A 24,724-nucleotide genomic window follows, 5' to 3' on the forward strand; every position below is an offset into this window, starting at 1 on the left:
CCCCGCGCCGCCGTGTCCCTGCTGGCGCCGCCATGCTGCGACCGCCCTGCCGCTGCCTGCCGCGCCCGCTCCGCCGCGCCGCCTGCACCGGGCCCGGCCGCCGCCTCCTGCTCTCCACGCCCATCTTCTACGTTAACGGGCCGCCGCACATCGGGCACCTCTACTCCGCACTGCTCGCCGACGCACTGCATCGGCAGCGCGGCCTCCGCGGCGCCGGCCCTAGCCGCCTCTCCACTGGTGAGTGCGCGCCCGCTGGGCGCCGCGGCTGCCCCGCGCCCTCTGCCTGTGCCCGGGGCTGACCCGCCTCGCACGGGGCTGTTCCCTTTCCCCGTGTCCCGAGGCCCGTGGGGGGGGTGGTTGCTCCCGCTTTCCCCGCTCTGCAGCACCCCGCTCGCTGCCCTTGCAGGGACCGACGAGCACGGGTTGAAGATCCAGCAGGCTGCGGCCGCCGCAGGAGCATCACCCTCGGAGCTCTGCGAGCGCGTCTCGGGCCTCTTCCGCCAGGCCTTGGCCCAGGCCGGCGTCTCCTTCACTGACTTCACCCGCACCAGCCAGCCCCGGCACCAGCGAGCTGTGGAGTGCTTCTGGGGAGCCCTCCGGGACGGCGGCACCCTCTACAAAGGCTCTTACGAGGGCTGGTACTGTACCCCCGAGGAGTGCTTCCTGCCCGAGAGCCAGCTGGCCGAGGGCAGGGATGCGCAGGGGCGCCCCTGCAAGGTGTCGCTGGAGAGCGGCCATCAGGTACCGGCGCCGTCCCGCTCCCACGGACACAGAGCTCGGTGCTTTGCTGTGGGCAAATCTGGGGGTGTTTAAAGCTTCCTGCGGCCTTTTGTGCTTCACATCAGCCGAGGCTTGCCCGTATCTCGGAGAATGTCTTCTCTGTGTCTGTAGTGGTGTGTGGGGAGCAGGGGAGCACTGCCAAAGCCCCACATTTCAGCCATGGGAAGGATTCAGCTGGGGCTGGCTCTGCAGTCTGCTGGCCTGGAAACGGGGTTTGAAGGTGGTGATGAGAGGAGTTTGCTGTGCAGAAGGGTGAAGGTGTTCTGGGGGGGGGTCACTTCTGCTTTGCCATTTGGCTTCTGGACAGCTTCTGTCGGTTTTGTTATGTGGGTTTCAGCCCTCCATAAACCATTGTAACACTACAGGCCTGTGCTCTGGCGGGATGATTGCACAGTGATGCAGCCAGGAGTGCGGTGCCTGACCTGGAGTCTCTGCCACTGCATTTTCTGGGGTGTCAGGACTTACGTGGTTTAATCGAGCAGTTGCAGATAATTGTTTCAGAGGTAGGCAGAGGTTATGCTCCTATGATATTTGTATGAGGCTGGGGCACACGAGTATTGGTTCACACAGAAAGGGGTGTGTAGCACCTAATGTAGTTAGAAAAGGGATAAGTTTTCAGCCCAGGAAATTATTATATCTAAAATAGAGTCAGCAGGCTTCAGAGGCAAATTGAGGACAATTACCTGCCTTAGCTGCCTGGCAAACTGTCCAAGAGAAACAGTGTGGATGGGGGAGAGAAGGTCTTGCAAGGTGGTGTGAGAGGAGTGCTGTCAGTGCTGTAACACAGTGACAGGCTAACAAAGTTAGCAGCTGAGATGCACAAATGCTTCAACTGGGGGAAAGGAGGAAAGTAGCGCCCAGGAGAAGGGCAAAGCATGTGCCCAGGGTGTTCCTGAGCAGTAATTAACTATGTTATGTTGCCTTCTCATTTTTATTGCATAACTATGCTTGTAATTCTTGCCTGATGAAGGCAGAATACCTTCCTGGCAGGCAGGAAGGTATTCAGGTATTCCTTCCCTGGGGGCATGAGCACCTTCAAAAGTTGCTGCTGAGCCATCCCAAGTGCCTGAGGCCTCAGGGGGTGTCTGGGGAGAGCAGGTTCTTGCTGGTCGTAGAAGGCTGCTGGGGGTTCACGTGTATTGGGAGCACACCTGAAGGCAGAGGGAATGTGGGACAGCCGTAACGCTGCCTGCAAATTGGGAAGTTGTTTGTGGCACATTTCCACTGTCATTCTTTCTGCTCCTGCCTTCCCAGGTGCACTGGACCAAAGAGGAGAATTACATGTTCAGGCTGTCAGCGTTCCGGGATCCTCTGTGGAAGTGGCTCCAGGAGAACCCACACGCCATCTCCCCTGACCCTTTCTACCAGCGTGTGCTGCGCTGGCTGGAAGAGGACTTGCCAGACTTGTCGGTCTCTCGGGAGAGCAGCCGGCTGCAGTGGGGTATCCCTGTCCCTGGTGACCCAACACAAACTATTTACGTGTGGGTAGATGCCCTGGTGAACTACCTGAGCGTGGTGGGCTACCCCACAGCACATGGGGAGTGGTGGCCGGCTGCACACCACGTTGTGGGCAAGGACATTCTCAAGTTCCATGCTGTTTACTGGCCAGCTCTGCTGATGGCAGCAGGGCTGCAGCCCCCTGAGCAGATCCTTGTGCACTCCCACTGGACTGTCCGCGGGCAGAAGATGTCCAAAAGCCTGGGCAACATGGTTGACCCCTTCTCCTGTATGGAACAGTACACTGTGGATGGGTTTCGGTACTTCCTGCTAAGACAGGGTGTGCCTGAGCGGGACTGTGATTACTACCATGAGAAGGTACTTAAGGTGGTGAATTCAGAACTGGCAGATGCACTTGGGGGGCTTCTGAATCGGTCCACAGCCCTCAGCATTAACCCCAGCAACACCTACCCTTGTTTCTCAGAGTCTTGTTTTCCAAAGGTCTCGGATTCCAGGGAGGCAACAGGCACGGGCAGAGTTTCTGCTGAAGACTACGAGCTCCTGACATCCGTGGCTTCTCTGCCTCTGCAGGTGGCTGGGTACTTTGAGGGTTTCCAGATCTACAAGGCTTTAGAATGTATCACCCTGTGTGTAAGGCAGACCAACAGTTTCTTCCAGAGGCACAGGCCGTGGAAACTTGACCGGAAAGACCCTGCTGAGCAGCTCTGGCTTGACACCATCATCCACGTCACTCTGGAATGCCTGCGCATCTTTGGGACTCTACTGCAGCCCGTGATCCCACACACTGCGGACAAGCTGCTGTCCAGGCTGGCTGTTGAGCCACAAGAGAGAGCTCTCTCCAGTTTGACGTTTCTACCTCGCTACAGTGGGAAGCCATGTCCCTTTGAGGGGAGGCAGCTTGGACCTGATACTGGCGTCTTATTTCACAGACTAGAGAAGTCAAGGGAGCATCAGAGAGAAACCAAGAGGCCGTAGTCCCTGGCGCAGAGCTCCTGCAAATAAAAACCTCCGGGAATTCCAGAGAATGTTGTCTTTCTTAAAGCACGTTCCTCCCATCTCTTGGAGGGGTATGAAATGGATGAGGGGAAACCAGAACGATGCAGGGCTGTGCTGCGCTGCCCAGGCGACCGGCTCAGGCCTCTGCCCGCCACGGGAGGGCGGGTGACGGGTAGGGTGAGCAGCTCAGGGCTAGAGGAGGACTGCCCGGAAGCGAACACGCACCCGGCCGCCCCGGGCCTGGCGGGGTTCTGGTGTGCCAGATATGGCATGGGGGGTGGAGCCCTGCCATATATGGTTCAAGGGGGCGGGACAGCGAGGTGCCGTACATGGTGTGGGGGCGTGGCCGTGCTGTGCCGTGGCCGGTACGCGGGGCGGGGCCTTGCCGGTGCCGTCGCCGGTGCGTGGGGTCGTGTCTTGCCGTAGCTGTTGCGTGGGGCGGGGCAGCACCGTGCCGTGCCAGTGCGTGGGGCCGAGCTGTGCCGCAGCCGGTGCGTGGGGCGGCGCGGCCGCATGAGACGGTGAAGCGGAGGCGCGGGATGGCGGCGGGGGTCGGTGGGCGGCCGCCGGGCCCCGACTCCTCTCTGGAGCCGTACGTGCAGACCCGCATCTTCAAGATCATTGTGATCGGAGACTCGAACGTGGGCAAGACGTGCCTGACCTTCCGGTTCTGCGGGGGCACCTTCCCCGGGCAGACCGAGGCCACCATCGGTGTGGACTTCCGCGAGAAGACGGTGGAGATCGAGGGGGAGCGCATCAAGGTGGGCACGGCAGCGCCGGCCAGTCCCTACCCCATCCCCTGCCCCATCGCTTGTCCCATCCCCTGTCCTGGGCCCTGCCCCAGGTGCTGAACACCTCCTGGGGGCTTTTCCATCCCCAGCCAAGCTCTGAGGAGTGGAGCAGGGATGGTTTCTCCTCCCCGTGCTGCAGAGATGCTTTCCGAGCCCATCTCTGTTGCCTTGTCACTGCCTATGGCGTTTGCTTGAGCTGGCAGCTCAAGATGGCTCAGGGTGCACAGCGGCCGTCTTGCCCTCCGGCCCCAGAGTGCCCTGAGAGTTCTTGTGCCATGGGAGAGGTGGAGCCAAGGATGAGCTGTGCAGAAACCAGTGTGGTTTCAGGAGCAGATGGCTGTGGACTGCCAGGCCAGGAGACAGTGGGCTCCGCAGCTGCGGTATTAATGCTGCAGGTGGCTCTTGGCGAGCACGGGGAGGGTGTCATCTCAACAGCATTAGAATACGCTGAATTCATGGATTCCCAGCCTGATTTGGTTGGCAGGGACCTTAAAGCTCATCCAGCTCCAGCCACGAGCAGGGACACCTTCCACTAGACCACACTGCTCCAAGCTCCATCCAACCTGGAAGTGCATCCTTCACTTCTGGTGATACTGTGTAGTTCAGCCAAGGGTACTACTCACTGCCTTCATTGCTGGGTCACACTGCTGGTTCACGTCCAACCTGGTGTCCATCAGGACCCCCAGGTCCTGTCTTGCAAAGCCACTTCCAAGCTGGGTGCTCCCCAGCATGTCCTGGGGCATGGAGTTGTTCTTCCCCAGGACAGGAGTTGGCAGTTCTCTGTTGAACTTCATGAGGGTGCTGTTAGTGCATTTCTCCAGGCTTTTGAGGTCCCTTTAGACAGCAGCATGACTGTCTCTCCTCTTAGCCATGCAGAGCTCCATGCCCTCCTGCTGGTCTCACACAAAAGGTGACTCCCCATCATCTTTGCCCTAACTCCTCTATACAGACCTCTGTGTAATTGTTGGGGTTCTCTTCAATGGCATAGGGTTAGGTGGAAGAATGTCCTGATTTGGCTCAAGAATGTTTGTGAGAAGTACTTTGTGCAATTTTTCTGTGGTGGGGATGGTTGGCCAAGTGTATTGGGAAAAGGCTGAGAAGCAGGGAGCACTGCTTCCTGAATCATAGAATCCCAGACTGGTTTGGGGTAAAGGGACCTTAAAGCTCCTCCAGTTCCAACCCCTGTCACGGGCAGGGACCCCTTCCACTAGAGCAGCTTGCTCCAAGCCCGTGTCCAACCTGGCCTTGAACACTGCCAGGGATGGGGCAGCCACAGCTTCTCTGGGCACCCTGTGCCAGCGCCTCAGCACCTTCACAGGGAAGAGCTTCTGCCTAAGAGCTCATCTCAGTCTCCCCTCTGGCAGGTTAAAGCCATTCCCCTTGGCCTGTCCCTATAGCGCCTTGTAAATGCAAGTGCTGAGGGATCTCTCTTACTAGATGAGCTGTGCTTGCTTGGTGGAATTACATAAGCATGTTCCCTGTCACATACAGCCTTGGGCACTGTCAGTGTAGGACAAAAGCTTGTGTAACTCATCCACTGATCCTGGTTCATGTGGTAAACTGCCTCTCCCTGCAAGGCTCACCGCCTGCGCTTCCTCAGGCTGAGGTGCTGTGGTTGGAAGGGCCGGTGGGAAGCAATCCCACATCTTCCTGCAGGGAGCTTGGTGAGCAGCCTGCCTCGGGGCGACACGCAGCGCTCCCGCAGCCTTCCTTCTCTCCTGCTTTGCTTCCCAGGTACAAGTGTGGGACACAGCTGGCCAGGAGAGGTTTCGGAAGAGCATGGTGGAGCACTACTACCGCAATGTGCATGCTGTCGTCTTTGTTTATGATGTCACAAAGATGTCGTCCTTCACCAACCTCAAGACATGGATTGAGGAGTGCAATGGGCATGCGGTGTCCCCCACTGTCCCTAGGGTGCTCGTTGGGAACAAGTGTGACTTGAAAGACCTGATCCAAGTGCCATCCAGCATGGCCCTCAAATTCGCCGACGCTCACAATATGCTTTTGTTTGAGACCTCGGCCAAGGACCCTAAGGAGAGCCAGAACGTGGATGCGATCTTCATGTGCCTGGCCTGCCGGCTGAAGGCGCAGCGCTCGCCGCCCTGCCGGGACCTGGAGGGCTGGTCGGGCCAGGCCCGCAGGCTGGAGCCAGCGCACACCAGCAGCAGTAAAACCTGCCCGTGCTGAGCGGGACGGGCGGCACGGCCCCGGTCCCGGCCCCGGTCCCGTTCATCCCAATAAAGTCTCTGCGGCTCCAGGCAACTCTGGGTCTTGCTTTGCGCGGCTCGGCAGCGATAGGGCTCGGCTGCGCTCGGCTGCGCTCGGCTCCGGCTCGGCTGCGCGCATGCGCAGTGTGCGGTGCCGCCGCCATGAAGTAGGTGTGCGGGGCGCGGAGGGGGGAAGGGGGGAGAAGGTGCGCGGCCTGGTCCCGGTCCCGGTCCCCGTCCCCGTCCCCGTCCCCGTCCCCGTCCCCGAGCTGAATGTGCCCCCCGCCTTCAGCCCCCTGACGAAGGTGAAGCTGATCAACGAGCTAAACGCGCGGGAGGCGGAGCTGGGCGTGCAGGAGGCGGTCTCGTGGCACGCGGAGTACAAGGACAGCGCCTGGATCTTCATCGGTACGGCCGAGGAGGGCTGGGGCTGGGGGGTCCGGGTCCGGGCCAGGGCCTACGCAGTGCCCGTGTCCCGTTCCTCCCTGCCTCTTTCCCCGCAGGCGGGCTGCACTACGAGCTGACAGAGGGCGATGTCATCTGCGTGTTCTCGCAGTAAGTGCGCAGCCCCCAGGCCCGCCACGCCCCTGCCGCTGCCTCGGGTGCTCAGGAGTGTGTTGCAGGTACGGGGAGGTCGTCAACATCAACCTGGTGAGGGATAAGAAGACCGGAAAGTCCAAAGGCTTCTGCTTTCTGTGCTATGAGGACCAGAGGAGCACCATCCTCGCTGTTGATAACTTCAATGGGATCAAGGTGAGGGAGCAGCCTGGGAAGCAGGTCTGTCTGTGTGTCACCCTCGTGTGGCTCCTGTAATGCTGCCTCACATCAGCCAGGAGCCCTCGCCACCCACAGCGTGTGGGGAGCTGGGCTGTGCCCTCGCTAACAGCAGGACTCCCCTCGTAGATCAAAGGAAGGACAATTCGAGTGGACCATGTGGCCAATTATCGGCCTCCCCAGGACTCTGATGACTTGGATGATGTTACAAAAAACCTCCATGCAAAGGGTTGCGGAGTTAAAACGCCACCTCATACGTCCTCTGATTCCCTGTCAGAAGATGATGGTGCGCCTGTAAAAAAGCCAAAAGGTGAGGTGTGCTCCTGCAGCCCTGACCCCCAGTGGGAGCCTCTGCACAGAGCCCTTGGCCTTGAGAGGGCCCTTTCCTCAGGGAAGCACCGAGGGTGGGTGGACTCTTGAAAAGAGGAGGGGGGGGCTGTGTTTTGGGAAGCATGGAGAGGGAAGGCTTAGGAAGAGCACCGCTTCACATCTGGATGCTGCTGCTGTATGAGTGGAGTGCTGCAGGTGGATGGGATGGCCATTGTGGCCTGTGTGAGACAACCTAATTGAACAGAACATAAAGCAGCAGATCTGGAGAAGCTTCTGTGGCTGGAAGCTGAAGTCAAAGGCGGCGGGTGGAGTGTGGACTGGGTGGACTTTAAAGGTTCTTTCTAGCCCCAAGTGCACCTAAAAATGCAGCACAAGGTAAACCCAACCGAGCGCCTGAATACCTCCTGTTCTTAGGGGCTGCAGCAGGTTTTGTGAAATGTAGAGTACCTCCACAGTGACTTGAACGAATGTAAAGGACCAGCCCATGCAGCTGCAGTGATGCATTTTTAGCAGCTGTTGGGTTTATTTTTGATCCATGCAACAGAGATCTTGGAAAAGTTACCCTAGCTGGAGCAAGCGGGGTGCCAGAAGCAGGGACTTGTAGGAGCTGCTTAATGTGGCTTGCTAGTGATTGTTGGGCAGCATGCACCTGTGATTACAGCAAGGACACAACCTGGTGAGCACTAAAGAAGGAATTAGGATGGCTGAGGCTGGAGGAGAGAAGCATCAAGGTTGGAACTGGAATGGGATCACTAAGGGGGATGAAGGCTGCGTAGCTTGGAGGGGGAGAGCTTAAATGGGAGGGAGCTGGAGAGTCAGAGTGGTGCCTGTGGGACTGTCCATCCCAGACACAAACCGTGTATTGCAGAGAGCAGAGAGGAGTGGCCGCAGGCGAGCTCCCAGCCTGGGAAGAGAGCGCCATCTGTGGAGGAGGCACATCCCAGGATCAAGATTAAGAAGGAGAAGGAGGACCCAGCCTACGAGCGCTACGCCAGCGGGAGCCAGCAGCCCTGGAGGGGCTCCGAGAGGAAGCCTGCAAGCAGAACACAACGGGAAGAGGATGAGCGGAGGCACCAGAGGCCCCTGGAGAGGAGAGGGGAGAGGAGCTGCCAGGAGCAGCGGGGCCAAGGCGGGTTGTGGGAAGGCAGGCGGGAGGAGGCTGGCAGGAGGGGTGAGTGTTTCGGTAGCCGCCGGGGAGAATGTCCTGAGGGTGGCCGGGCCCGGGAGCGCAGCCCCCGGGAGCTCTGGCACCGGGAGCGCAGCTCCACCAGGGGCTCCAGCCGCTGCTGACACCCCAAAACCTGCTTGGAGCCTCCCCAGGGACCTCCAGCCGCTTCCACTTGGGTTCCTGTTCCCTCCTGGGCCAGGGCTCTCCTCACCACTGTGGTGTGGACCAGGACATTCCTTAGTTGCTGTCTGGCCCTTCCTGCAGCCATGGACTCTCATCAGGATGCTGCACTGCATTGTGGAGGTGGTCCCTGGGAGCAGCAGCAGCATCCCATTCCCAGAATACCTGGGTCTATAGAGGTGTCCCCCTTGTGCACTGTTGGGAGAGACAGGCTGGTACCTTGTTGGCCTCATATGCCGGGACTGGGTCCAGCACTGTCCAGCACCATGCCTGGATCCTGTGCTGCATCCCCAGGGCTGCACTGCTGCAGTGGAGCTGTTTACTGTTGGTTTGCATTTTGGTTTAAATGACTTTTATTAAAATGTTGCCTGTTAACTCAGCGGTCACCTTGGAGCAGCATTTGTTTCCTGGTGTCATGGCTGGGAGATGCTGACACGGTATGCAGTGATGGGGGGATGTTCATAAAATCATAGCGTGGTTTGGGTTAAAGGGACCTTAAAGCTCCTCCAGTTCCACCCCCCTGCCACGGGCAGGGACCCCTTCCACTAGAGCAGCTTGCTCCAAGCCCCTGTGTCCAACCTGGCCTTGAGCACTGCCAGGGATGGGGCAGCCACAGCTTCTCTGGGCACCCTGTGCCAGCGCCTCAGCACCCTCACAGGGAAGAGCTTCTGCCTAAGAGCTCATCTCAGTCTCCCCTCGGGCAGGTTAAAGCCATTCCCCTTGGCCTGTCCCTACCGGCCCTCATCCAAAGCCCCTCTCCAGGTTTCCTGCAGCCCCATCAGGCACTGGAGCTGCTCTCAGGTCTCCCCTTCAGGAGCCTTCTCTTCTCCAGGCTGACCCAGCCCAGCTCTCTCAGCCTCGCTTCGGAGCGAGGGGGCTGTAGCCGCACTTCGTTGGTCCCAGAAATACCCGCTCCGCCCGCATGACTGCCGGCCGGGGGAGCGGGGCGGATGGAGCTTAGCGCAGCCCGCGCTTCCGGATCCGGTGGCTCCGGGCTCCGCCCGCGCCGCCGCTCTCCGCCATGCCATGTCCGCGCTGAGCTGGAAACCCTTCGTGTACGGCGGGCTCGCCTCTATCGTGGCCGAGTTCGGTGAGGCGGGGGCCGGGCCGGGGAGGGCCGGAGCGGGCGGGCGGGCCGCGGCCGCTGACAGGCGCTGTCCCCGCAGGCACGTTCCCTGTGGACCTCACCAAGACGCGCCTGCAGGTGCAGGGCCAGAGCGCCGATGCGCGGTTCCGCGAGGTCCGGTACCGGGGCATGTTCCACGCCCTCTTCCGCATCTGCCGGGAGGAGGGCGGCCGCGCTCTCTACTCAGGGTAAGCGCCGGGGGACGGGAGCCACCGGACCGGGAAGCCCTCACCCGCCCGGGGAACGTCCTTCCGGACCCAGGAATCCCGCCCGGCCCGGGCCCGGCCCGCCCCAGCCCTGCGCCTGTTCTGCCTGTCCCGGCCCCCCCGTCCCACTTCGGGAATCCTCTTTCATCCCGGTTTGGGCCCCCCCTGCCCGTCCCCGGGGCCAGGCAGCGGTGCTGCTGTGCCTCCTGGAGACTCCCGGTCTTCCCGAGATACAGAGCAGGGAATTGTGTGCCAAGGCCAAGGCTCCCGTGGGTGCTGGGCTCCCGTGCTGTAGGTATGGGGGCATCTGAGATGCTTCCAGGTCAGCCAGAGTTACCCTGTGTTCCTGGGGTTGTTATTACAGGCTCCCGGGGTTGTTATCCTGTGCTTCCTGTTCTGCTGCGCTGCTGGGGGAGGTGGGGTGTGTGTGGTCTAGGCTGTGCCCCTTGGTGGTGATGGGGAGTGCTCCATGCTGGGCCCGCAGGGAGAACCAACCCAGTGTGTTGTCTGTCCCCCCAGGATCGCCCCTGCCCTGCTAAGACAGGCATCCTATGGCACCATAAAGATCGGCATCTACCAGAGCTTGAAGCGGCTCTTTGTGGATCGCATGGAAGGTTCGTGTGGGTGAGCGTGGCACCTTCAGCCTCACCAAGGTGCCCTGCGAGGTCTTGTACTCTCTGTGCAGTCCAGTTTTCCTCATTCCTTTCTCTGTCCTTCCTAGCTATGATTCCCACAGGAACAGAGTTATTGCTACTGTGTTGTTACTCTGTGCTGTGGTTCTGTTTGTGGGGTAATAGCCAGGATGGGCTTCCACACAGGCAGGAATCTGGGTGTGCTTGGTGCTGCCCACAGCCCCAGCCAGCCCCCTCCCTGCTCCCCCCACCCTCCCAGCTCTTTTCTTTCCCCAGCCTTTATTTCTGCTTTGCAGAGCCAGACCCAAAGGTATTGTGGCCCCAGGCTCATCTCTTTTAGGTTTAGTCTCGGGGAAGGCATACAGCCATCTGTACATCAGTTGTTACGTGGGTTGAAAGCTCCAGCAGTGAGTCCCTGCAATTTTCCTGCTGGAGCCTGTGAGCCCGTGTGCTTGAATGTGGCACATCCAGATAGTTGTACTGTCCGGCTCTGTAGCCATGGCTCCAGCTGGGATACAGCCAATGCTCCTGACCGAGCACCTCTGGGAATGGGGAGGTGGTTCCCATCAAGCAGAGCACCAGGAGCCTGGTACATGTTCACTGAAGGAGCACCACGATGTGCATGTGCACTTTTAATCCCTGGTGTGACACGGGTGAATCCCGTCATAGCATCATCGAATAGTTAGGGTTGGAAAGCACCTTAAGATCATCCAGTTCCAACGCCCCTGCCATGGGCAGGAGCACCTCCCACTAAACCATGGCACCCAAGGCTCTGTCCAACCTGGCCTTGAACACCACCAGGGATGGAGCATTCCCAGCTTCCCTGGGCAACCCATTCCAGTGCCTCACCACCCCAACAGTAAAGAATTTCTTCCTTATATCCAATCTAAACTTCCCCTGTTTTAACCCATTACTCCTTGTCCTGTCACTATAGTCCCTAATGAACAGTCCCATCCCCAGCATCCCTGTAGCCCCCCTTCAGATACTGGAAGGCTGCTCTGAGGTCTCCATGCAGCCTTCTCTTCTCCAGGCTGAACAGCCCCAATGTGCTCAGGCTGTTTTCGTACGGGAGGTGCTCCAGTCCCCTGAGCATCCTTGTGGCCTCCTCTGGACTTGTTCCAACAGTTCCATGTCCTTTTTATGTTGAGGACACCAGAACTGCACACAATGCTCCAGGTGAGGTCTCACGAGAGCAGAGCAGAGGGGCAGGATCACCTCCTTCGATGTGCTGGTCACGCTCCTTTTGATGCAGCCCAGGATACGGTTGCTTTCTGGGCTGCAAGCGCACACTGAAGCTGGCTCATGTTCATTTTCTCATCCACCAACACCCCCAAGTCCTTCTCTGCAGGGCTGCTCTGAATCTCTTCTCTGCCCAACCTGTAGCTGTGCCTGGGATTGCTCCGACCCAAGTGCAGGACTCTGCACTTGTCATGGTTAAGCCCCATGAGGTTGGCATCAGCCCACCTCACAAGCGTGTCAAGGTCCCTCTGGATGCCATTCCTTCCCTCCAGGGTATCAACCGAACCACACAGCTTGGTGTCATGGGCAAACTTGCTGAGGGCGCGCTCAATCCCACTGTCCATGTCAGCGACAAAGATGTTGAACAAGACCGGTCCCGACACTGATCCCTGAGGGACACCACTCGTTACTGGTCTCCAGCCAGACATTGAGCCATTGACCACAACTCTTTGTGTGCAGCCATCCAGCCAGTTCTTTATCCACCGAGTGGTCCATCCATCAAATTGATGTCTCTCCAATTTAGAGACAAAGATGTGTGGGACAGTGTCGAATGCTTTGCACAAGTCCAGATGACATCAACTGCTCTACCCCTGTCCATCAGTTCTGTAGCCCCATCATAGAAGGCCACCAAATTGGTCAGGCAGGATTTCCCCTTAGTGAAGCCATGCTGGCTGTCACCAAGCACCTTGTTGGTTTTCATGTGCCTTAGCATGCCTTGCAGGAGAATCTGCCCCAAGATTTTGCCAGGCACAGAGGTGAGACTGATTGCTCTGTAATTCCCCTGTCACACCATTCCAGCCCAGGAAGGGGTGCCCGGGCCGGTCGGCAGCACCGTGAGGACCAGGAGCACGTGGGAGCCTCTTTCCAGGGCTGCTCTGCTCTGCAGTGCTGCCTCCCCGGTGCGTGGTGCTGTGCCTGTGCAGCACCATGCGCCTCCTCGCTGCCTGTGGCAGCGGCTCCACCTGTGAGTACCCTTCTCTGAATGTTTGTCTCCCTGCAGGCCTGGGGCAGACAGTGGCCTGGTCTCCTCTGGGAATTGCAGTGGTCAGTACCAGCAAAGGGTTGTGCCTTTTCTCAACATAACCAACACCCTAATACTGGGCCTGGAAGTCTTGGATTATTCCCCCTGGAACTAATCACATCTAACTCTCTGCCTGGGTGCCTGCTCTCGGCTCTCTTGAGGTGGCTGCATAGTCTGAGCGTGGCCAACTAGGGCTCCAGATCAAACCAATTGGCATCAGGTTGCCTTGAGAAGCATTAGGCTGCCCCTTTCTGTCTCCCTCTGCCTTGGCTTGAATCCACCATGATGCCATTGCTGGACACTGAAATCTCAGTTAATTGTCCAAAATGTCCATGTCCCTCAGACTGTCTGATGAGCTGGATCCATCAGTAAGACCTGCTTCTCCCTGAGCGTGTCACTGAGTGTTCCAGCTGCTCTTTCCAACTCTGCCAGGCGTGGGGACAGATCTGCTGTGAGCTGATGGCACTGGCCAGCCTCTGCTCGTGCACCTTCACCGTGTGATTTGTGAGCTGAGCTCCTCTGCTGTTCCCAGTTTCTTGCTTGCTCAATGCAATCCATGCACCTTCCCTTCCGCTCTTTAGGATTTCTCTTCTTTGTTGCAGATGAAACGTTGCTGATCAATGTCATCTGTGGGGTGGTTTCAGGGGTGATCTCCTCTGCGCTTGCCAACCCGACAGATGTGCTAAAGGTAGGAACGTGTCTGGAGAGAGCTCCTGCTGGGCTGAGGTTTGACATGTGGAAGGTGCTGCTCTCCGGTGCAGGGAGGAGCTGTCTGCTGGCAGCAGTTCTGCTCATCTGGGGCCTTACTGATGGGGGCAGAAGCAATAAACAGACTTAAGAATGGTGATGAGGTGGAGGCTGTTGCTGTCCCCATGCCCTGCAGGGAGGGCACATGGGGGGAGTGGTGTCAGCTCCAAGCTGTTCTTCCCATCACTGAGCTTGTGTATCTCATGTTTCTTTCAGATCCGAATGCAGGCTCAAGGCAGTTTATTCCAGGGGGGCATGATTGGCAGCTTCATTGACATCTACCAGCAGGAGGGTACCCGAGGCCTCTGGAGGGTGAGCGTTGGCTGTGGAGCCCCCTCCACTAGTAGCAGAACTAGCAGCTCACTACTCTTAGGTGCAGCTGTCAAGGAGAACTAGGAACCAAGGGGAGTAGTAGAGTTACAAGCAGAAGCACAGCTGTGGTGGGGATGGGGCCTGTGCCACAGCAGCCTCAGTGCTGGGCCAGGCAGACCTGGTTTCCAGGGCTGAAATGTGTCTGTGAAGTTTCAGGTACAGGCAGCAGTCAAATTTCTCCCTCTTATGGTCCCTGAAATCCTTTACAGAAGGTACCTGTGTGGGAAGGGGAGGAGGAATCAGTCAACTGCCAGTGTTGACTCAGTATTTAGAGATTATTTCTCTCTCTAGACACAGACACTGGAGATGGGAAGAGAGACTAGAAAAGATATGAGACCCTCAGTGTTGCTGATGTTTGCTGCAGACAGGACATGGTGCAGAGACAGATCAGTCTTGAGGTGGATTCCAGTGATCAAGCTAGTCATGCTGCTCTCTGGTGTGGGACAGCCACTGTCTCCTCTCTCCAGTCTCCCCTCACGCTGAGGCAGAGATGTTTGTGCTCACCAGCTCTGGCATCACCATTTGGGGAGTTTTGAGCTGGCCTGGGTTAGGCAGGAGCCCAGGAGGAGACTGTCAGGCATTGCATTAGCACAGCAGGAGCCAGACACCTGAGAAGTACTTTTACTTCTTGCAGCAGCTTTGGGTTTGTTTGGTGAGAAAGCTGCCTGTCCCGATGGCTCATACACAGCTCAACCACATGGGAGGGTTCCTCCAGTCCCAGTGACCAGGAGCTTTCTCATGGGTCTCTGGATTACTTGGATGGCATTAGTCCCTTTGAAATGGCCCAACTCCACACTGGTGCCATGTTCTCCATGTTCTGCAAGCTCATGGACATTTGCACATCTCATTCCTGGTGAGGGGTTGCTGGGCTGGCTCTCAGATAGAGGGTGGCTGGTTCCTCTTGCCTAAGCCTTGTAGTTGTTGCAGTAATTGTCTTGCCAATTCCAGATCAGTGTCCTGCTGGCAGCAACTCTTCATACGTGAAAATCGAAGTCAGAAGCTTTCACAAAGCTGTTCTGTAGCAAGGGGGAGCTGGAGCCCCACCTGCCTCCTTAGAGTTGCTCCTCTTGGGGTGCAGGATTTCTGGTGTTAAAATGGGTGGGTGCTGTTCGGTGGGGAAAGATGAGTGGATTTTAGCCCGATTCCTGCATGCTCGTGGCTGGGAGGAGGGCAGCAGTGAGTAGTTCATCTGCCTGGAGTAACGCTGCCAGGGGCAAGGAGTCCCCTTGAGCTCTGGAGTAAAGCTGGGAGACGGTGAGCTTGACCTCAGAGCTCCAGCTGCGAGGCAGGGCAGGGAGATATGGAGCAGATTGGCAGCAAAAGGCCCCTGAGAGGAAGGAGGGGGATTTGTTAGAGTAGCTGCAGCCCCCAGCTCTGTCTGTGACTGGTGCTTGTGCTCTGTAGGGTGTTGTCCCAACAGCTCAGAGAGCTGCCATTGTGGTCGGCGTGGAGCTGCCGGTCTACGACATCACCAAGAAGCACTTAATCCTGTCGGGGCTGATGGGTGACACCATCTTTGCCCACTTCGTGTGAGTATTTCCTGCTTCACTCTTCAGGCTTGACAGGGGTATGGGAAGCTGAGGGGCAAGGTGGGATTAGGGCTGAGACCTGTTCCCAGAGCCAGTGCTCTGAGCTGCAGAGAGCAGGCTTGGTAATTCAGAGGGATCGGCTGTGTTGGCTGGAGCAGTTCAGTGAGTAGCAGCAGGTATTCCCAGGGAGATCTCCCTGGAGAAGGAGCCAGGCAGAAATCATGGAATGTCAGGATGATGTCAGCTCACTGATGTCAGCCACAAACGCTGTTGCTCCATGTGCGTGCCCTGGTATGAGCAAGGCAGGAGCTGCAGATGTGTGACTGTGTAGCAGTCACCTGAAACAACTGCTCTAGCCTGAGGTCCTCGCCTGAGCCAGGGCTGTCAGCTTGCAGGCGTTGCTCTAAAAGCAACAAGGTAAAGAGAGGCTTGCAAAGCTGATGAGGCCCTGAGCTTGAGCCATGTTTGAAGTCAGCGTGCTCTGAGCAGGGGATGGGTTAGAGACCTCCCAGAGGCTTTTTTCCACCTACATTTTCATATTCTTCTGGCAGACACTTGAGGTGCTGCAGTGCTCCTGTCAGGTTTGCCTCCTGTGGGCTGAAGGTAACGAGCACTGCACCATATGTAGAGGGAAGGGACTTGCAGCTGCATGCTCCCTCTTGCTGCTGCCTTTGGCCTTCCTCCCTCCTTCCCCACCCTGAAGAAGTGTTTGCTGTGGTGAGCAGGATGTGCGCTTCTGAGAGGCCGCCTTCGGGTCTGTGTTGCCTTGATGGCACCTGGAGGCACTTGCTGGCCTGCAGTATACCCTCTGGAGACCAGCAATGGGCCCTGACAAGGGTCTACGTAAGACAAAGCTGAGCATTTCCCTTCCCCTGGAGTGTCTCTCTGGGCTCCTGAAGTTCTCTGCTTGCTTCCTGGGTGGGAACAGGCAGTGCAGCTAATGTCTATTGCAAAGTGCCTGTCATAAAATGCAATGAAAGGTGTTCTCTTGTGCTGCTGTCCTGCGTGAGCTGGAGCAGCGTGCTCAGAGCTGTTCCTGTCTCTGTTTTGCTGTGTGTGCAGTTCCAGTTTCACCTGTGGGCTGGCTGGCGCCATCGCCTCCAACCCCGTGGACGTGGTGCGGACACGGATGATGAACCAGCGGGCGATCGTGGGCAACACAGAGCTCTATAAGGGCACCCTGGATGGGCTGGTGAAGGTACGGAGGTGCACGAGGTGGGCAGATCCTGTCCTCAGGAGCCTGGGCAGCTCCCAGTGCCACCCACGCTGGTGGGAGCAGTTAGATTTGGCAGGGACAGGATGTGCTCGGTAGTGAGCGCTTTGGACTACCCAGGCCCAGAGTCACCTCCCTGAGGTCACTTGAGCCTCCTCCCAACCTCCTGGGACAGAACTCTGTCAGTGGTGCGGTTTGGTTAGGTTCATATGCTAACACAACAGCATCCCCACTGTTGTCTGCTTACTGCAGCATTTGTAAGGGTCCATTGTATGCCACGTGGCATTAAGGAGATGGGCAGAGCATGGATCTGGTGTGTCTCCTAACTCATCTCTTTTCTCCTCCTAGACATGGAAGAGCGAGGGCTTCTTTGCACTCTACAAAGGTTTCTGGCCCAACTGGCTTCGGCTTGGTCCCTGGAACATCATTGTATCCTTCAGCGTGCTGCTGAGGGGTTGTTGTGTGGACAGGGAGGGGAGAACTGAGTTCTCAAGGGGAATGTAGAGTGAACACCCCAATGGGGCACTTTGTTGTCTTCCTTGTAGCAGCCCAGGGTGTCCCCTTTGACAGACGTAAGCTGTGATGTGGCTGCTGCTGGTTCAAGTGCCAGAGTGCCCCTGGTGTGACTGCGGATGCTGTGGCAAGTGCAGGGACTTGAGGGCAGCAGCACGGTGTTCCCTCTGGACTGGGTGCTCATGAGTGTGTGGCTCGAGACTCCCTTTGCCTGAGCTCCTGAAGATGCTGTGGCTGCTGGATCAGCTTCTGTTCATGAGGAAAGCTTGGGAATGTTCTGCTGCTCCCAGACGGGTGCTGCCGTGCTGCAGAAGCAGCACGAGCTCCTCTTGGCCTCTGAAATTGTGTGTGTAATTTAAAGAAGTCTGGGACTAGAGCCCCCTCCCTTTCTCCGTGGTCTGGGCAAGCCTGGCCCAGTTTGCTTCTGGGTCAGTTTTCTCTCTCCCAGTAGCTCCTATTCCTCAGCTCTCTCCCACCTCTGCAGATGAGTTGATGGTGTCTAGAAGAGGCCTCCCCACACTGTGCTGATGCACTGCCGTCAGCCTGGTCATGCCAGGAGGCTCTGGGGCTGCTGCCTTGTGCATCTGGCTGAATTCCTTGACATTCCCTTCAGTTTTTTATCACATACGAGCAGCTGAAGCGGCTTCCATTCTGACAGCTGGCTTCAGCCCCCTGAGTCCTCTCCAGGACGTGCAGCAGAGCTTCGCTGTAGCCTTCCTTCATCTCACCATCCCGTGTCTTGCTGTGTTGGTAATTGTGGGTCTGGGCCCTCACCTCCCCAAGTGCACGGTCCCTGGAGCATGCTCTGGCTGAGGAGTACCTGGGAGGCTGGAGGCGGGTGCTGTGTGAGTCTTCGTGTCAGGGCAAGCGTTAAGGGTGTCTGAGCGGGCTTGAGCGGTATCTTCTGTGAAGATCTGGGTGCTCCCGTGGCCTTTGGGTGCTGCCGTGGGGGGTGGTTTGGCTCCTGTGTGCTGCTCGGCCGTGGTGGAGCCTGGCTGGGCGGGTGCTGGTGTGTGTCCTACCTGGAACCTCATTAAATTATTTATTGACTGGTGGCTGAGCCTGTATTTGGGTGGGTTTGCTGCAGGGACCCAGGGCGCCTGCTCCGGCCGCCCCAGGAGGGAGCAGCAGCTATTGCTAATGTTCAGCACACTCCATGGATCTTTCTTCTCCAAATTGATGTATGTAAAAGCAATCGAGGGTTCATTACAATAGAAATGTTTCTGAGCCAATTGTTAGTGATGAAACCAAGTTGCAAAACCTCAGTCTCTTACTGCTTACTTTGGGTTTGCTTTTATCATCTTTAAAGCAGGTTAAATGTGATTTCAAGCTGAATTCAGACATCCCACTACTTTAAGATGGTGGCTCTAATGTTGCTAGGGCTGAGCAGAACATCAAGCAAGATACTTTGGTCTCTTGATGTGTATGGTTGTGAAAGCCAACAGCTCTTGTGGTCCTACTCCCTGTCCTCGTTGTGGGGTGGCTTCAGTTTGGATGAAGGTCCGTGGTGAATTTCCTCCATGCAAACTGCACAAGGGATGCTCAGACAAAGCCAGCCTGGACAGTGAGAACTGTGCTGTGAAGGTGTCGCTGCCTTGTGCCAGCACATGCATGAGGAAGGGCACTCCAAGAAGCTCCTGGACTTGGGTCATGCCCTGAGCAGAGGCGGTACCCCAGGGCTGTGGCTCAGCAGGCTGTGAGGACTCTCCTCACAGTTAAACTGCACTTGCAAGCTGTCAAAAATGGGGAGCAGTGGATTCGGAGTGGACAAGGTACATACACCTCGCCTGGCCTCCCTCATGGAGAGGGTTTCTAAACCTAACAAAGTAAATCAGTACTGATGTGGTGGATAAATACAAGTCTATTTAGAGATGGATTTTACCTGCAGTTCATGACATTCTTTGGGTGTTCTTTTCTGTTCCTATACCTTCAGTCCTGGGGCCATTTCTTCTGTGCATCATTCCCATGGGATGTTGCTGTTGATTGTTGGACCGATCCCCCAGCAGATCTTTAGCAGGTGCAGTTGCTGTCCTGAGCATGTTTTTCAGGCATTGCTCAGAGGCTTCTCATAGCAGCCTCAAGTGCGTCCCCACGGCCACTTTGCTGTTTGCATTTTTCAACTGCAGGGTGCTGGTGAGAGGCTCCTCCTTCCCCTCTTCTTCCTCCCATTGGATCAGCTCCTCAGGATGGCTTTGGAGATTTCCTTCTGCCTTGCCCGAGTGGTCGCAGCCCCTGGAGATGGCCCCTTATCAAAGCTGTGATAGTGCTGGCTGTCGTAAATGCTGCCCCATGTCCCTCTGCCTCACTCTGTCAATAGTAACGGAGGTAAAGGTGTGGTGGTGGTGGTGATCCCTGTGGGTGTGGGCGCACCTCGGCCCTTTGCCAGGTGCTCCTGGAAGGTGGTCAGAAAGCCCTTCATCCCCAAAGCGTCCCACCTTGGCTGCCAGCAGGAAGGAAAAGCTGGGGCCTCCCAAGGATTCTCCATTGGTAGCTCAGTGTGCTACTGAAAACCAACATCCCAGCCCCTGCATGGCTGGGAACCTTGCTCCGAGGGTCAGAACTGTTGAGGTCCAGCATTTTCTAAGGAGGTTCTTTGCCTCAGGACATTGTAGTCACAGATTTCCAGACTCTGGGGTTTGGGTTGAAGGTCATCCAGTCCTGGCCCCCTGCCACGGGCAGGGACCCCTTCCACTAGAGCAGCTTGCTCCAAGCCCCTGTGTCCAGCCTGGCCTTGAACACTGCCAGGGATGGGGCAGCCACAGCTTCTCTGGGCACCCTGTGCCAGCGCCTCAGCACCCTCACAGGGAAGAGCTTCTGCCTAAGAGCTCATCTCAGTCTCCCCTCTGGCAGGTTGAAGCCATTCCCCTTGGCCTGTCCCTACAGGCCCTTGTCCAAAGCCCCTCTCCAGCTTTCCTGCAGCCCCTTTAGGCACTGGAGCTGCTCTCAGGCCTCCCCTTAAGGAGCCTTCTCTTCTCCAGGCTGACCCAGCCGAATTCTCTCAGCCTGGCTCCAGAGCAGAGCTGCTCCAGTCCTCACAGCATCCCCATGGCCTCCTCTGGACTCATCCCTGATGTCTCCCTGGGCAAATACAAGAGGAGGTTTAGGGGTGTGAGGCCACTGAAGCCCTTCCCGTGCTCACCTGCAGAGCAGACCCAGAGTGTTCCCTGCTCTGCAGCTCCACCCACAGTGGCCACAGTTCGTTTCTGCAGCATCTCCCCATCGCAGTGCCAGGTCCTGCCCTGTGCCTTGATCCCAGCCTCTCCCCAGCCTCTGGTTACTGTTTGACAGGAAGGTTTGAACCTGCCCGTTTCCTGGCAGCTCCAGTTTTTTCCAGCTCATGAGACAGAAGTGACTTCTTGCACTTGGTTTAAGGGGATGGAGCAGTCGCAGTCCTGGCCTGTGTGGGTCACCCACTCTGGGGGAATGTGAGGGATGTGCACTGGGTTCATAGGACTCTAATACACAAGGACACAAAAGCTTTATTTCCATGGATCTCTTTGTTACAAGTTACTATAAGGTAGATACACTTGTTAATTAGTAAAGTGTGTGAGGTGTCCCTGCCTGTGCAGGGGGTTAGAATTAGATGATCTTTAAAGTCCCTCCCAACTCAAACCATGAAACAGAATATATTTTATTTTTGTACTGTTAGTAGCAAGTGTGCATTCCATTCCAAAGTGGTGTATTATTATGGTGCTCTTGGGGTGAGCTCAATGATGGGTGAAGTCTCTCTCTGGAGATTATCCGTGTTCCAGAGCCTGGAGTCACCCCAAGCATCCCCAGAGGGTCTGAAGGATGGTATGGAGAAGTTCACGTACATGGGGAGAGGGGTACTTGGTTTGGGTGGGAAGCCAGTTACATTTACATGGATCCATAAGGGGGTAGAGGACACCAGCTCCTGACTTCTGCTTGTTAGGAGGCCCCTTTGAAGGTTATGGCAGGTTCCTGCCCTGCAGGTTATGGCAGGTTCTTTGTTCTGGGCTTACCAAAGGCACTGTAGTGTCGTAGCTGCACCTGCTGAAGACATGTCGTGTTCCCAGGCTCATGGACAACTTTACGTGTGCTTTAGCTGACATCTCTTGTCAGTTCTTTTCCCCTCTACAACCACATCACCTTTATGGCTGCTGCGCCAGGGGATCAGTGGTGTTCCCTTCGTCCCTGCAGGAAGAGGCTGCCCTGGCTCTGGCAGGGACCCCACGAGCTGTGTGACCCACGTGGACCAGTGGGGCTGGGTGCTGGGACATCCCTCTGCTTGTTCCCTGATGCCAGCACCATCTCTGCTCAGGTCCTTGGTGCTTGGCGGGGGCACAGGCACCACCCCCTGTGCCATCGTGGCAGCTTCCTGCCCAGGTGCTCACAGCTCACCTCCTGCTCCAGGGTTGTCTGGAAACGTGACTGGAGGGAGGGACCTCTGTGGGCGCAGCAGGTGCTGGGAGTGCTCCAGTCCCTTCCGCAGGGCTCTGCTCCAGCCCAGAGACACCACTGGCTGCTGCAGCACCGCCGGAGTGAGGAGCTGCTCTTGAAAGTCCACAGTGAGGGATGCCCTAGAACCGTGCTGGGGACACGCCGTCCTGGGGACACGCCGTCCTGGGGCTGTGCCCCATGGGGACAGCCATGGCTGGCTCAGCCCTCGGAGCCATCCTCGCTGTGCTGGCCTCGCTCATCATCACTGCCAATGCACTGGTGGTCATCGCTCTCCTCTGCCTCATCCAGAAGAGCGGCTCCAAGGGGCTCTATTTTGTCCTCAATCTCGCCGTTGCGGATGCCATGGTTGGCTTCACGGTCACGGGGCTGGTCATGGATGAGTTTTCTCAGCCCTTTTATCCTCCCCAGATCTTCTGCGTCCTGAGAATGTCTTTTGTGACCTCCTCTTCTGCTGCCTCTATCCTATCCCTGACCCTGATCGCATGTGATAGGCACCTGGCCATCAGGAAGCCTTTCCACTACTTCCAGCTGATGACAGGCCTGCGGGTTGGGGTGCACCTGGCGGGGCTCTGGTTGGTGGCTGCCATCATTGGCTTCCTCCCAGTCCTCACCCCAGGCTTTCAGAAGGTCACCCATCATGAGAAGTGCTCCATCTTCGGGGTCTTCCACCCCACCTACATGCTCACTGTCTTCTGCGTCGGCTTCTTCCCAGCGCTCTTCCTCTTTATTTATCTCTACTGCGACATGCTGAAAATCGCCTCCGTACACGTGCAGCACATTCAGGAGGTGGAGCAGGCAGGGTTGGCGGGCGCTGCCTGCCCGCCGGCCCGCACCACCAGTGACATGAAGGCCATGCGCACTGTGGCTGTGCTCATCGGGTGCTTCACGCTGTCCTGGCTGCCGTTCTTTGTTGCCAGCATCGTGCAGACTGTCTGTTCCGAGTGCTTCCCCACCAGGGTCATCGAGAACTACCTCTGGCTGCTGGGGCTGGGCAACTCCCTCCTCAACCCACTGCTCTACTCTTTCTGGCAGAGGGACGTGCGGCTGCAGCTCTCCCAGCTGGCTGTGGGTGTGAAGAGGATCCTCCTCCACTCGGGCGACGGCCGCCGCTTCTCCAGCAGAGGCACCAAGTCTGACCCCACTGTGTCCTGCCTGCAGCTTCAGCACTGACATGGTAAGGAGCGGCTGTCACCAGCTTTCCAGCTCATCTCCTGCATCGTGACCATGAACTTGGGGCCTGCTGGCTCTGGAGGAGGTCACGGACCAGGGTGGGACCAATCTGGATGCTAATTCCACATTGATATGGCCAAATTCCAGCCTCCCACAGCATGGCCTGATCGGCACCAGCCCCAGGTACCCCACGTTGGGTTTTGCCTGGAGAGCTCAGCAAGAGCAGCCTGGTGTCTCCCAGATCCAAGCTCTCAGCATTCATTCTGCAAGCCAACATCCTTTGCCCATTGCTGCCCAGACTGGCTCCTCCTGCCCTCCCCTCTGCCTGCAGCACCAGCTCTCTGGCAGTAGAGCCTGGGAGGATGTGTTCGTGTCCGTAAGTCTGTCCTGGACCACAAGCACTGCCAGTCGCTGCCCATTCTAAACCAAACTCGGGATCCTATTCCCCAGCCCTGTCCCCTGCAGCCATGAGGGGCGTGAGTCTGGGCTCTGCCATGGCACTGGGACCCCCAGGAGGCTCCTGCTGTACCCCAGCAGCAGCGGTATCCACATGGAAGCTGGCAGGGTGAGCAGGGCAGCACAGATGCGGGGCAGCACGGGCTGTGCCATTGCTGTTTGGCCTGGGCTCTTAAGGGAGTTAATGAGTAACTGGCTGAAGGAGCAGGAGGAACAGCTGCCTCCAAGCCTGGGAAGCCCCAGGCAGGAGCGGTGTTCTATCCCACCAGGGCTGTGGGCTGGATTTGGGACTGCAAGGGTCTCCATGCACTGATTCATCCCATGGGAGTGTTTCCATGTGCCCTGCCGTGCTGCAGTGCTGGCCAGCCTGTTGGCCCTGCCAGAGACTATAACCAGATTTCATTGATTCTCATTAAATGTCTATTTAATCCGCACAGCATGAAAATTTGTCAGGTTTCTTAGCTCAGAATGTTCCCTGATCTGAAATGAGGGTGCTGTGCTCACAAGAGCAGTTTTTTTCACCTCTGCCATCTGCTCGGCTGGTGGCCACGACTGTTCAAGGCCATATCCAGTCCTCATCCAGAAGCTGCCTTGGTCCCGAGGCCTCCTCACCCTAGAGTGAGCAGCAAAAATAAAAGTGCCATTAAACAAACTCAAATACAAGGTGATCTGTGGCATTCACCTTCCACGGGAAAGGCGGCCTGGAAACTGCCCGTCACACGGCTGATGCTGTTCCTAAGCTGTGCAACACGGAATAAGCCCAAGGGAAGGTGTCTATGGCGCAGTCCTGGCGCTGCGGGTGCGTTGGTGTCTCGTAGGTGGATCCAGCCTGAATCAGTGCTGGGACCGCCCTGTCATCTGCCTGCAGGGTGTTTGCTGCCTGTTCTCATGGAGCCTGAGCTCCGCCGGCTGTTGCTTCGCAAAGCCGCCCGCCCACCCTCACCGGTACCGCCGGAGCAGTCCCCGCCGCCGCCGGCCGTGGGTGTCCGGTGGGAATGAAGACAGCTTACACGTGCTCTCTTGCTGCTTCCCCAGCTCGCCCGCTGCTGCCTCTGCGGCGCTGTGCTGCTCACAGCGCGGAGCAGGGCCGGAGCAGCGCCCGTGCCCGGCATGGAACCAGGCAGGACGGCAGAGCCGGAGCCGCCGCCGTGCAGCCTGCAGCGACCACGGCTGCTGCACCCGCAGCGGGGATCCGGCTCCGCAGCGCCCTCAGTGCCAGAGACACGGGGCAGTGGCTGGGGGGAAGGAGCCGCTGCTGCTGGGCTCTGATGCTGGTGGGGGCACGGCACGGCGGAGGCAGAGCATCCCCCGCAGCGGAGGGAGCTGATCTGTGCCTCCTCTCTCCCAGTCCTGTGCTGGAGGGGGCGCTCCATGCCTGGAGACACCTCCAGGTC

General features: G+C 57.6%; 5 protein-coding genes across 8 annotated transcripts; all 5 read left to right on the plus strand.

Annotated features, from left to right (window-relative positions):
- Window positions 1-5: 5 nt before the first annotated feature.
- MARS2 (methionyl-tRNA synthetase 2, mitochondrial) lies at window positions 6-3,279 on the plus strand. The gene is made up of 3 exons (XM_062625859.1): window positions 6-237; window positions 407-741; window positions 2,035-3,279. Exons 1-3 carry the CDS (start codon window positions 33-35, stop codon window positions 3,211-3,213), a joined length of 1,719 nt encoding a protein of 572 aa, XP_062481843.1. The 5' UTR covers window positions 6-32; the 3' UTR covers window positions 3,214-3,279.
- A 352-nt stretch (window positions 3,280-3,631) lies between these two features.
- Window positions 3,632-6,287, plus strand: RAB33A (RAB33A, member RAS oncogene family). Its single transcript, XM_062625861.1, has 2 exons — window positions 3,632-3,995; window positions 5,760-6,287. The coding sequence occupies exons 1-2, from the start codon at window positions 3,774-3,776 to the stop codon at window positions 6,210-6,212; spliced, it is 675 nt and encodes a 224-aa protein (XP_062481845.1). The 5' UTR covers window positions 3,632-3,773; the 3' UTR covers window positions 6,213-6,287.
- Window positions 6,288-6,330: 43 nt separating this feature from the next.
- On the plus strand, window positions 6,331-9,063 carry RBMX2 (RNA binding motif protein X-linked 2). 2 transcript variants are annotated; one of them, XM_062625863.1, is made up of 6 exons: window positions 6,373-6,399; window positions 6,525-6,640; window positions 6,736-6,787; window positions 6,856-6,985; window positions 7,136-7,321; window positions 8,207-9,063. In XM_062625863.1, exons 1-6 carry the CDS (start codon window positions 6,395-6,397, stop codon window positions 8,624-8,626), a joined length of 909 nt encoding a protein of 302 aa, XP_062481847.1. In that variant the 5' UTR covers window positions 6,373-6,394; the 3' UTR covers window positions 8,627-9,063. The 2 variants fall into 2 exon arrangements, with proteins under 2 accessions (XP_062481846.1, XP_062481847.1); XM_062625862.1 differs by having other exon boundaries at window positions 6,331-6,399; window positions 6,736-6,985.
- Window positions 9,064-9,627: 564 nt separating this feature from the next.
- SLC25A14 (solute carrier family 25 member 14) lies at window positions 9,628-19,141 on the plus strand. 3 transcript variants are annotated; one of them, XM_062625867.1, is made up of 10 exons: window positions 9,628-9,774; window positions 9,851-9,998; window positions 10,536-10,630; window positions 12,888-12,931; window positions 13,511-13,596; window positions 13,872-13,967; window positions 15,432-15,556; window positions 16,619-16,754; window positions 17,118-17,198; window positions 17,896-19,141. In XM_062625867.1, exons 1-10 carry the CDS (start codon window positions 9,635-9,637, stop codon window positions 17,935-17,937), a joined length of 993 nt encoding a protein of 330 aa, XP_062481851.1. In that variant the 5' UTR covers window positions 9,628-9,634; the 3' UTR covers window positions 17,938-19,141. The 3 variants fall into 3 exon arrangements, with proteins under 3 accessions (XP_062481851.1, XP_062481854.1, XP_062481852.1); XM_062625868.1 differs by lacking the exon at window positions 12,888-12,931 and having other exon boundaries at window positions 9,634-9,774; XM_062625870.1 differs by lacking the exons at window positions 9,851-9,998; window positions 12,888-12,931.
- A 2,710-nt stretch (window positions 19,142-21,851) lies between these two features.
- GPR119 (G protein-coupled receptor 119) lies at window positions 21,852-23,310 on the plus strand. Its single transcript, XM_062625871.1, has one exon. It carries the CDS (start codon window positions 21,882-21,884, stop codon window positions 22,872-22,874), a length of 993 nt encoding a protein of 330 aa, XP_062481855.1. The 5' UTR covers window positions 21,852-21,881; the 3' UTR covers window positions 22,875-23,310.
- Window positions 23,311-24,724: the final 1,414 nt, after the last annotated feature.

This window comes from Pezoporus occidentalis, unplaced genomic scaffold, assembly GCF_034315485.1.
Source record: "Pezoporus occidentalis ecotype Australia unplaced genomic scaffold, CSIRO_AGI_Poc_V1 ctg283, whole genome shotgun sequence".
Classification (NCBI taxonomy): domain Eukaryota; kingdom Metazoa; phylum Chordata; class Aves; order Psittaciformes; family Psittacidae; genus Pezoporus; species Pezoporus occidentalis.